This window comes from Melopsittacus undulatus, chromosome 1 (genome assembly GCF_012275295.1).
Source record: "Melopsittacus undulatus isolate bMelUnd1 chromosome 1, bMelUnd1.mat.Z, whole genome shotgun sequence".
NCBI classification, from domain to species: domain Eukaryota; kingdom Metazoa; phylum Chordata; class Aves; order Psittaciformes; family Psittaculidae; genus Melopsittacus; species Melopsittacus undulatus.
Window position 1 is genome coordinate 136,077,271 of NC_047527.1, and position 12,972 is coordinate 136,090,242.

The 12,972-nt window shown below is 35.9% G+C and overlaps 1 protein-coding gene across 1 annotated transcript in view; it reads right to left on the reverse strand.

Annotated features, from left to right (window-relative positions):
* The window catches only part of KCNH8 (potassium voltage-gated channel subfamily H member 8), a 170,460-nt gene that overhangs the window by 21,020 nt on the left and 136,468 nt on the right, over positions 1-12,972 (reverse strand). Inside the window, exon 11 of the mRNA XM_005143283.2 lies at positions 11,139-11,353. Coding sequence (XP_005143340.2) covers positions 11,139-11,353 — 215 coding nt within the window. The remainder of the gene's footprint in view (positions 1-11,138; positions 11,354-12,972) is intronic.

A 12,972-nucleotide genomic window follows, 5' to 3' on the forward strand; every position in this document is an offset into this window, starting at 1 on the left:
AAATGCTGATTGTACATGTTGAAAACAGAGACAAAGAAATCATGTGGGTGTCTCTTAGATGTCCTGGTGGCATTTCTCCACAGTCCTGCTTGGGTCTTTCACCTGGGCTGGGCTTTCAGCTCTGTGACGCTCTGTAATAACACTGCCTGCTGCCTGCAGTACCTCTCCACTGCCCATCAATACAGCAGCTACAGACACTGATGGCTGAGGATCTATCTTTCTGCTCTCAGTTTACACTTGTTAGTAGCTGCATAAGGGAGAAACTGGCTGCAGAGGAAATAGGTTAGTAACAGCATTTTGTTGCCTTATGACCTTACCAAGAGAAAGATAAGGCAGGTCACTTTTTGCAGGGGAGAGAAGGAGTGTCCCTGGGAGGAAAGGTAACAGAAAATAATAGGTGTGAATAGGGAACATGTGACATGAGAAAACTACTTATCAGACTTCCTTTTCCCCAGATTGGTCCCTTAAACCCACTGGAGGACAGTTTCAGCATGAATAAATTGGTATTATTAAATAAACAGTGGACATATAAACTGTTTATTCCATAGCACAGTACCCACAGTAAAAGTGATGAAATTGCTTCTTTAGTAATACACTGCAGCCATATTTACTGCTTGTAACTTTGAACACTGTATCTTACACACTTAAACAGGATCTGGGACTTCGTATCTTGGTAGCTGAAAGTTGGTAAAAAGAAACTAATCTGTCATCAGAGAGAGTTCTCAAGTTTTGCTTTTAAACCTCCTCCAGCAAATAGCCTCTCTCTTCCTGCAAAAATGCCATTCTTAAAGAGAAAATATGAACAAGAACATGGAAAAAGCAAGTCAAAGGGAAGTAAATTTGAAGACCTCACCGTGAACATAACTTTATCTCTGTGAAAATGTGGTATCAAAGTAAATAATTATGATTTCCTGTTCTAATCTCTGATCTGCTAAAACCTGTCACTCAGAGCAACACACTGGTGTAGCCTTCTATAAAATGTTTTTTTTTTTTCCTTGTGCAAAAAGGAAGAAGATACAAATTGGCCCTCATGCTGGTCTTATAAAAATAAGTACAACTCTTAAAGGATGCGGGCTGCTGAAAGAAAAATAGAGGTATTTTCTGTCTTGGGAAAAAATCCAAAAAAGACTGATGTTAGCGTAACTTATGTGAAATACTGTCAAAGTCTAATTCAATTTTTAATTTCAACCCTGGTGTCTTTATCAAAAATTGTGACCAAACCAGGTAATTAGCTGTACAATAATTCCAATGATAAAAGCCTAAAAAGAGTAACACAAAGGTGCAGGTAAATTATCAAGTTAATATCTTGAATATCCAGGTAAGTAAATTTACTGGCCTAATTTTTGTTGCCTCCATGGGAAGTAGGAACAAAACCAGAAACATAATTTCACTGCTTTGCTCTTAAACCTTGGGTCCTAAAATTTATTAATAATTCTTTGTATCTGAGGAGTCAAAAGGGTAAAATACACTTTCAGGAAAGGATTTGAAATCAGACTCGAATATTAATGTTCTTAGCAGGAAAAAAACCCAACATGTAGGAGCATTGGCAGTGTAAAAAAAAAAACGAAACCAACAAAAAAACTCCACATGCCATATGTTCTATTCTCTGCAAATTTACTGTATAGTAATGGAAAAGGTACAAATACCTAACAAGGGATTATTGTACTGCTGAAAAGCTTAATGCCTCACATGTGTTCAGGCCTCAATTTTCCATAATCAGGAATTTTTTCAATGAAATATCACAAATCCTTTAAAGCACAAAGGACTAAATCTCTTATAAAGAGTTTTTCAGGATAGATATAATTCTTTTATATCTACATTTACTGAGCAATTTACCTCTTTTTTTTCCATTTTTTTTTCTCTGAGAGTTTCTATAGTTCACTGGCTTGTCTCTATATTTTGTCAGGTTTATTCTTATCTCCCTTCCCTGCTTAGTGGACAGCTAGAGAAAATGTATTTTGTCAAAGCAGATGCTTTTAGCAGTCTCTAATCCTACTTAAGATATAGAATATATTGAATTAGCAGCAAAAGTTGAAATGCAGATTTGTCACCAGTATTTCATCCTGGTGACCAATACTTGTGAATTGTCATGAGCACTACAATGTTCTTCTAAATCACTATCCTATATAATTCCCATCTTTCAAATAAATTATCGTAGCCTGTGAAGTTCAGACAAGTGTTCAATAACTGCCTCGTTGTACTTAGCTTTGGATGAGATTTTTGCAAATGAATACTTTCTTGGATTCAAATTTCTCACATGAAGTTTCATATTTAGTATTAAATAAATAAAACTATAAATTTAATATTTTTCATTTTTCTTTAAAACCTAGTTGTTAACATCACTGCATACATTAGCAAAAAAAATTAATTATACTTTGGTTGTTTTATTAACAACACAGGATCTATTGGATTTCATATTAAAAAGATGCCACAGAAACAAAACCTAATATCTCTCGCTCCAAACGAAGAATCAATTAAATAATAAATGTGGATGGTATAAATTAGTCATTTTTACTTCTATATTCTAACGTCTTTCTCTCTCCCACCCCAAAACAAGCAAAGAATACAGTGTCCCAGGCTGCTTTGTATGTACACATTTCATAGCAAACTTGCACCAGTAAGAACTGAAAAAAATAACAACTAAGGAAAAGACTGTCAATAAGGTCAAAAGCAGACAAAAGGAGGAATTGTTAAAAGAGACAATAGACCTGCCACTGATTGTACATTTCTCTGGCAGGTTACATTTTTGGAAAAGCTTGCAGATCACTGCAGACAAAAGACACAGTGGAGAAAACTTTTCAAGGTTCCTGCAGTTTGATTACAGTCATGTAAAGACTTAATATTAATGGAAATTAAAATGAATGCTAACAGCTTTCAAAGTAATAAAACTTATATGCATAACTTCATACAACTCTAAGATTTCACAGACTCATAAATAGATGCAGAAATGGCCCTGGTAAACCTTATAAAAAAGAAGGCAGGAACAAGTATAATCTGTTTCCTTATTTTAAAATATGTTTGTTGTTTGTTTTCTTTTTGGTTTTGTTTTTAATCAGAAATGTTTCTTCTAAATTATGAATATTTTGCTTTTTGCGTAGCAACTTGATCAGTAGATTAGCCTCTAGTGAATTCTCCCAGGGAGAAACGAAGTGCAAATTGAGCACACATCTGGACCCTTGATGTATTTAGAATCAAAACTTTAGGGAAGACAGCAGACATAAGGTAACTGCGAAAATAATTTGCATGATTTTACCTCAGGGTAAGAGGCCATGTCCTGACAGGTGAAGATACCAGCATAAGCCTAAGTATATAGGCTTTATTAAGAGAGCCATCCTAATTTCCTTCCCCGGAGATGCAATTTGTGTTTCTATATAAGCATAATACAGAAAAGCTGACGGCATACATTTTTGGAGCTCTTGGCGCTGTGTTATTCAAGAAGCTCTGCATAAGTTAGAAACTAAGACAACATGGACACTCAATAAATGAATAATATTGCTTCAGTTTTCAAATACCATGATATAAACCCAAATCCAGTGTCAGAGAATTCTAGTATTAATTTTGCTGAAGGAATGAACATAGTGAGATTATCAATGGAGCCTGTCTCTGAATGCTTACTATATAAACAAGACTGTACTGTACACACAGCATATACATACATTCTTTATGTAGCTATTTGCTACTAAAGTTGTTATTTATCACAGCACTGAAAAGAGGATCCATATGTCATGAATAGGAACTGCATTTTCAGCAGAACTCTAGTTACACTTATGTAGGCAGGTTCTGTAGCTCTGATTTTACTAAATGAAGGTATAGATAATTAAAAAGAAAAAATATGCTGATATATTTGTTTTACATCAGTGAAATCTTAGACTGCGTTTGTATATACCTAAGTTTTGCTTTTCATTTTTATATGCTTTTGTATCTTTGAGCAGAGGGGTGGGTCTAGTTGATTTTCAGAGAAGCCTTTCAACCTCAGCTATTCTATTATTCTATGATGTTTAAGAAAGCTGCACTAAGAATGTTACAAGTGCAATAAAATTGAGAACACATACTTGTATCCATGTAGAATGCCTACTTGATACACAAGTTGCACTGATTATAGACAGTTTGCTCAAAGACTACATCATATTTAATTTCACATGTTCCAGCATGTATGCTGAGGTTATAACTCTGCACGTCATATAGGAACGTTACCATATAATCTAGTTCAACATGCTCATTACATCTCAAGAGAGTCTGTGCCTTCAGAACCAGTGTTCATATAGAAAAAATTGTGGTTTTATCATTTCCTTCATAAATTGTCTTACGTTACACAGAATAATAAAAGTATAGCTTCCTGTAAGACTGCTTCTAATCTTAAAGCCACTGTCTAGTCCTTGCTATATCAATGCAAAATAAAGAGATTGTTAAAAAAAAAAAATCAAATCCACCCTCTAACTTCATGCCATTTTAAAGTTAAGTTATATTAGGATGAATTTTATTTTCACTTTTTTTTTCAATGTAGAGACGAAAATATACCATTAATATTGTAAAAGTTATATTATCACATTTCCTAAGGCACAATGAAGCATGTTGGAAAAAGTTGTCATCTAGCATCCCTGTGTAATTAAAATAGAAATATGGTTAGATTCCAAGGCAATACTCCTTCAAAGCCAGGATCTTTTCCTGGCTAAAATTCTGTTTGACACTGTGTCATACTGTCCTCTTACGCCAGTCTAAAAACATCAATAAGCTGCTTTGCCAGCCTGGATATGTTTTTTTCAGCATGTAACCCTCTGGTTAAGCTGTATAATCTGATGCAGAATGCAATAATCGCAGGAAGTGAAATGAATGAGAATGGAGAGTGCTTAAAAGGACTCAGAAGCTAAAATTAGAAGTAATTTTTTTGTCAATTATTTAAATATTTTAGTTCTAGTTACAGTGAAAATTGTATTTGTCAAAGTGCTACAGTCTGTGAAAATCCCTATTACATACATGCATTGAATAGTCTTTTCATAAATAATGTATAACTGATAATCATAATTCCTGTCTTTAAGATATGCAAAAAAAGTAAGAGTGACCACAAGGGTAGGAATTTTGGGATAGGTCACATATATATAACATATTCCCAGTCAAAACTTTATGGGTTATTTTCCTCTCCTCCCCTTTATCCTTCTTCACATCTTGTAGGATTCATCCTTACAGCCAATCATCTATTTACTTTAGGTGTAAAATGGAAAAGACTTGTAAACCCATAAGTATTCATGAAAAAAAATGGAAAAACGACATAATTGCATCAATAAGTTGCAGAAAATTACCACAAAGCAGAGGAATAAACTATCAGACAATAACAGGCAGCAGAGGTAACTGGGTGTTGTTATTTAAAAAAAATATTAGAATGACTGAAGGCTGCAGAAATGGAGCAGGAGCATAGCAGCTAAAAATAAAATCTTCAGGTGAGGATACTAGGAAAGAAAATGCAAAGGCCACCAAGCCTTCAAGAGGACAGGCATATACCAGTGTGTCCTCTTTGAATTACAGGTTCCCTTATTGTATTATTTCTCAGCAGTGTACCATAATGAAGGATATATTAGAAACATGATAGTGAGATGATTATCTTGAGGGGTACCAGGTGAACTGATAGCTCGGGGCAAAACACATCAGGCTCACCAATGACTGCAAGTAAACAAGGTTTATGAGTAAGCAGACAACAAAAAGGAGTGAAACCAGGCTTGCATTATAGCTTCAGGACAGCTCTGCTCCCGTGCTGAGTGAAGCAGGTAATTGCCAGGTCGAGGAAGTGGAGAAAGGACTGACTTAACTGCACAGGGAGGGGAATATTGCAACAGCAGCATCAACCATCTGAAACTCGCATCCACCTTAAATAGCTAAAAATCCACTAAAACATGCTTACTGTCACGAATACAGGTAGGAGACCTGTGGAATATTTTACAGAGAGCTAAAAGGCAAAGCTCTTTGCTAAACTGCTTCTTATTAATTTAAAATCAGAAATTAAGTGTAAAACAGGTAAAGGAACTTGGTCATGTCCCTTCTACAGCTGCATGATCCTGTTACTGATTCAGTGTAGAAGTTGAGCTGTGTAGATGTTTTCTGAGGGCTGCTTTGTTCAGCAATAGGGTAATATATTTTGGGAAGATGGAAAGGGGGAGGGGGAGAGAGAGAGGGAAGAAGGAAAACTAAGTTTCAGGTGGTCCCAGGAGAATGATCAAAAAATCCGAATAGCTTGTAAAATGTGAAAGAGCACTGAGCAATATCTCACAGCAGCACTAATGGCAGAGTAGTTGTGCACAGAAGCAGGTAAGAGACCTACTTCAGTCAACGCTTCAGGTTCACAAAGTGAATTATATGTTCACAGACGTTAAATTATTTTTGTTTCTGATAGTATGAACACCTTCATTCCTATACTTTAGTTGCCATGAAGATGAGAAGTTTGCTGAGGAAATATGATGGCTGACTGGAAGAAAGTGGATACACAGCTGTCAGTCACTTCAGGTCCTTAGTAAGATAATGGGAATTTATTCTGTGTGACTGCCAACATGGACTAAAGGTAAAGATAGTGAACTAATATAACTTTTGGGGTGTTTTCTATTTTTTTTTCCCCCCAGGAATAATCATGCAGATGAAGTATTAAACTTCTGTTGCTTTGGGTGATTTACTCACTTCTGTGTTCCACCTGTTGTAATAATTCTTGTATAGAAAAAGAAAATTTACAATTGATTGGTCTCTTGTTTTGCAGAATTTATACCTACTGTGCCAGATGATAAACATCAGTGAATTACGCCTGCAGCACAAGTACATGACCTTCTGACACAAGAGCTATTGACAAAGGTGGGTGCTTCACTGCATGTAAGTTTGCTTAAAATTGACAAGTTTTCTTCAAAGTTATCCAGCTCCACTCTTAACTGTCAAAGTAGGGCTTTTTAACTTTTCTAAGGTAAGCCACTTTTTTCTACACAGCTCCAGGGTAACATGGCAAAACCCCCTTCTCTATTAAAAAGGTGGTTGGAATTATTCGGGAAACCTTCTGTGGAAATTATTTATAATAAAAAATATTTTGCAACCTGTGACTGTCCTGCAGTGTACAGGATGAGCTCTGATCTAGGCAGAAGTAGAGGAATTATGACTAAGTGTAGCAGCATAGTAAGAGTTGGTTTGGAAATTAATTTTTTAAATGCATAGCTTTTATTGTAAACACATAGGTAATACCAAAGAAATAGGTTTTTTTTTTTGGCTCTCAAAAATCAAACATATCAATAAACAATTATGTGACTAAAGTTTCTGTCAAGTTCTTATTTTACAAGGATTGCCAAAATTGAAAGCAAGTATTAAAAAAAATGCTTATTTTTTCCTTAATAGCTTTGATTTTTTTCTTTAAAACAAAATGCTATTTATTCATGCAGACAGTAGAGATGCATTAAAAAGTCAGAAATGTCATGCTATTTCCATTGGTGATTCACAATAGATAATCAAATATGTAACATAGAATTCCTCTGAGTTATTACTATACTGGAAAGCACCATTCATAAATTCAACAGACTAGAAAAAGCAAGATTAAAGTGTCCAGAATGAACATATGTCAAATACATAATCTACTAGCTGAAACAGACAGTGGCTAAGGCAGACTTTCAGCTGAATTTTGTGCTTGCATTCAAAATCTGCTACTGCTCTCTAAATATATAAGTAGCACATGCTTTCCAGGGATAGTGCACAGCACAATAATTTCCAGTTTCTTTCACATAATTGTATTATATGTTGTAAAAACCTTCTTATGAGTACTTATTTTTACCAAATAAGATATCTGACTCTCTCACTGCTTGCTGTGTATGAAACCTGTGACATATAGGGCATAATGATATACGTGGGGTGAGGTGGGTGGCAAAATCTGTCATTCAACAAACTATTTCACGGCTAAGACATCATAGTCACAGACCAAGAGAAATTAATTGAAACACTTGAATGGGCAAATTTTTTAATGCACAACTCCAGCACAAATCAACTTTTTCTAGCTGTCCAGTTATTTAACTGAATACATTTAAAAACACAGTTACAAATTTCTTCAGGAAAAAGCAGCAAAGAAAGCAAATGACAGAATACATATGACGAACATAAAGACTTTTTTCCTAACTCACATCTTGCTGTGATAGGAATATATAAAAAGATGGCATAATAGCATTGCCAGTGTGATTGCACACACATTAATGGTTATAATAATAAACCAGTTAATGATTGCTGGGTTTAGAGCTATCATGAGACATCACTGAAACTTTTCTCTCCCTGTTTTTGCGTCTTTCTCTGTTACTCATTAGAGGATGAAAATTACACAGTTGCCAACTCCTGTACTTAAAATCTCCTGAGCTTTTCTTCCAAGATTGCTTAAACAACACTTTCAATCTTTCTATAACCAGACAGCTACAGTTTCTGCGTGTTACTAGGAAATCTTGTTACAGCTCCTCCTTTTTTCACTGAAGTGACATAGCTGTGGAAATCCTGGAGCCTTTTCCATCTTACTTGGATTGTAATGCAGAAGGAGCACCTCATTATATGCATCCAGACTTGCAAATTAATTGAGAAAACAAAATTAAAAAGTTTCCCTAGAGCTTTCTGTGTGAGTAGGGTAATTATGTGATCAACTTTGACACTCCATGATCAGGACACTTCTGATGACTTTTAGTTCAAATTTCTCATTCGATTTTGTGTGCAGTGAGCAGTTCAAACACCAGAGAAAAGGGGATAATAGATCACAATGACTGCATCTTTCTGTAGCATCACCTTATTGATTATGGCTAAAAGTGCTAGGAAATCTACAGCCTAAGGCAGTTTTGGTGGTCTGTGACTGAAAATGCAATAATATTTTAGGCCAGGACTGAAAGGTACTTGGCAATCATAGTGGGGAAACACGTGCTATTTCATTCTGTGGTTTAACTTACCCTAAATACTGTTACTGATCCATTTTCAGCATTAAATTCACATTCAGTTGCAAATTTGCAGTCATTTAAAACATCCAAAGAAAAAGAAAGTGAGAAACTGACTTACTCAGAGTTCAATTTTTAGCTATGGAAAAGCTCTCTAAACTCAAAATTTCCATAAAGCTGCAGAAGTCATAAATACTCACAAAGGTAAAATCTCCCTCTTTCAGGGAGAGATCAAGATACAGTATCACAGCTGCCAAACTCTCCCATAGCACCATTCCCAAGAAATAATGTTATATCAAAAATGTCATATTTTCATATGCACAAACTGTACTTCTGAATACGTTCTCACTATTCTGTAAGAGTAAACCATCAGATAATTCTCAGAGTATTTCTGCTTTCAATTTGTATTCATGGAGATATGGTATTTTCTAGATGAAGCAGAGCAAACACTTTTGCTACCGACAAATATTGTCCCTCATTTGTTAAGCCTTCTTTTTGTGGCTGTATAATTATTGGCCACCTTATTCCTGCTTTTTATCCTTATTGATAAGTGAAAAGATTGGATAACAAATGAGATGCACCCAACCGAGATTAGTTCTGCTACAAGAGATATACTAGTGGAGGGCACAGTTAACCCAAGGATGTAGGAGACTACAATAATCTGTCTTGGCTTCTCTATTTGCCTGTGATAGTGGATGCTACTCAGTGTTGGGATTTCCCCCCACCCGCCAGATTACATTGGAATATACAATTTCCAAGATAATGGACTATACCATGAAAATACAGTGTGTATTCACAAATACTGTAAATATTTTCTTTCTAAAAGCAGAAACAATGATTGGATATGTCCTGCACTGCCTTAAATCTCATCCTTTGCAGTCTGTGCACTCACCTTTGAGGCTGGTGGAGGTTTGCTCTCAGTAGAGAGCTTGTACATCACCCAACCAACTTTAGCAGGAAAGATTTATTCCTGATTTTGTAAAAGCTGAGTGTGTATGCACCTGAGATGGTGATCCCTACATTTGTCATCATACAGAAAATCATGAAGCAATATATTGTGTGGGGTTCATCAAGATCCATGAAAAACTGAAGAGGAGAATGCAATCATCTCCAAACCATATCTTTACATGGAGTTATACTTCTTTCCAGATTAACCATTCCTCCCCAGGGAAAATGTGTTGGTTACATAAACTAATATTAAAGCTGTCAATACGTATGTGTAGTCTCTCAGCTGCTGCATTCAGTAGCAGGAAGTTTAGGGACATTTCAAGAAGCAAGCAAATGAGATGTCTTGATTACTTTCCGCTCTACAGGTTTACAGCTGTATGGTTAGGTCAGAAAAAAGAGAGCTGTTATAAAAACTTTTCATTATTAAAACCTGATATATTTGCTATATAATATAATAGAATCATAGAATGGTTTTGGTTGGAAGGGACCTTAAAAATCTTTAAATTCCAATCCCCCCGCCATGGGCAGGGACAGCTTCCACTAGACCAGGTTGCTAAAAGCCCCATCCAACCTGGCCTGCAACACTTCCGGGGATGAGGCAGCCACAGCTTCTCTGGACAACCTGTGCCAGTGTCCCACCACCCTTACAGTAAAGAAATACTACAGTGAAAGTACTTTGGTAAGTCTAAACTGAAGTATTTCTGACCCAAGTTAAGTTCAGCTAAGCTGTACTGCTTCTTTCAGCAGTGCTTTATCTGGAATTTCTTTTTTTTTTTTCACATTAAATTACTCATTTAAATGAAAAATCACAGTTTAGTTGCAGTGTGATGACAAACAACTGGTTCTCGTTTTGAATGTGTGTGAAGACAACTGTGAAGTGATAATCAGTGATCTGTGAAATGAATGTTCCTTAGGCTGGCACATGAGTTTCTAGAAAAGGTATAGTTAAATACCTTTATTTGGACACATGTTTTACATAACTATGGATTTTTTTTAAACATAAGTAAAAAAAGACAAAATATTAAAAATATTCTTTCACAGATGATGTTTTCTATGGAAAAATGAGACGCACAGAAAATGTTCACTGTTTATGATCTGTTCAACTGGTACACAATTCATGTAGGCAATGTCTGAATTATCAAACAAATGGAATGAGGGGTCCTTTCAGTATAATCTGTGTATTATTTTCTTACTGTGGCAAAAATTATAAGAACTGGGTAAAGTATGAGAAGCCTCTTACAGGTAACAATAACTGTAGACACCCTTAAAGGTACTTACATCGCTTTCATGGCCTTCTCTTAGGTTGTATGTGAGATCATGCTGTATGTCTTCAACAAACTTGTGAGCATACTCTGGGTAAAGGTCGAGCACTTCAAAGAGGCCTTTGAGGATAATGCATTGGAGGTCACAGTACGTTAGAGCTTTAACATCTGCATTTGTTTTAATAACTTGATCCCTAATGGATAAGTTTGCTCCAATTAAATCTCCTTTACCTAAAAGAAAAAAAAAAGACTCTTCAAAACATGATTTTTTTTACTTCTTTTTTGAATCATAAATCTGTTTAACAGATTTGCTAAATCTTAAGTCACATTGTTACCACTGCATTGTTTAATTAATAAAATTCTAATGGATCTTTGACTAAAAGCTGTCTTTTTTATTTTGCAGGTGCAATCTTATAGGCAATTAATTGGAGGTATGAAGACTAATTTCCAGCCAGGTAAGTACCTGATTTAAGGGAGCAATCAAGTAAATACATATAAAATTAAGATTTACACTAGTAGTTAATAGCAGGTGGGATTTGTTTTTCAAAAAGTGAACATTATGTTTCTAGCATTATTTTTTTTACTGTAGAACAGACAGAATTTTAACAATGACACAATTAAGCACAGATCATCTACTGAAATGACCCTTTTACTTAGGACTTGGATTGCAAAATATTTGCAATCTATGATAACTATGGCTGCATAGCTACACTTCATGATGTATCTTAGCTGTATAGGCTATTACCAGCTGTCTAGCTCCATTGGTCTTCTGTCAAGAAAAACAAATGAACTCTTAAGCTATTATATTTTAATTCATGGGCAAGACTGCCTTAGAATACTGGATATATTAAAACTCACAACTGACCACATACTGAAGAGCACAAAATATTTGTAATGAAAAGCTTCCACAAGCATCTGATCTGAGGTATGAAGTCCAAAGAATAGTCATTGAACCAGAGGTCTTCCTCAAAAGTTAACACACATGGTCTTTGTTAAAGGCCTGAACAGTGTGATGGTTTGCATTCTTGGCAAGTTTATGGGCAATATCAAACTGGGGAAAATGGTTGATTTGCTGAAGGACAAAGCTGCTATTCAGAGGGACCTCAGTGAATGACAAGAGATCTGACAGAACCTCATGAAGCTCAAGAAAAACAAATGCCAAGTCCTCATGTTGGATGGAAAACCTCCCTTGCAGCAGTATGGGCTGGGGACTGACCAGCTGGAAAGCAGCTTTCTGAAAAAGGACCTGTGGGTCATTGTGGACAAGTTGAACATGAGTCAACAATGTGCCCTGGTAGCAGAGAAGTCCAAGAACCTCCTGTGCTGCATTAACAAGAGTGCAGCAAGGAAGTCCCAAGAAGTGACCCTTTCCTTCTATAATTCATCTGTCATACAACATACAGAGTACTGCATCCAGTTTGGGGCTTCCCAGTAAAAGACAGAATAGACATACTCAAGTGAATCTAGAAGAGGCCACCAAGATGATCAGGGACTTGAAAATATAGTGTATAATTAAAAAAAAAATCTGCCTTAAGAAGAGAATGCAAAGGAAAGATGTTATTGCTGCCTTCAATAGCCTAACAGAAAAGCATAGAGAAAACAGGGTTAAATTCCTCCTTAGGGTGTGTAGTGCAACAAGATATACTGAGCACAAGCTGTAACAAAAGAAATTGTGATTAGAAATCAGGAAATGAAAGTCACCATGAGGCTGGTCAAAGAGTGGGACAGGCTGCCAGAGAGGCTGTGGAACTGCTGTCCTTGGAGATGTGCAAGGCTTGCCTGGACATGGCCCTGAAAAAGCTGAGCTAGATGGGTCCTGCTTTAAGCAGGTTTAGGTTGGATGACTTCCA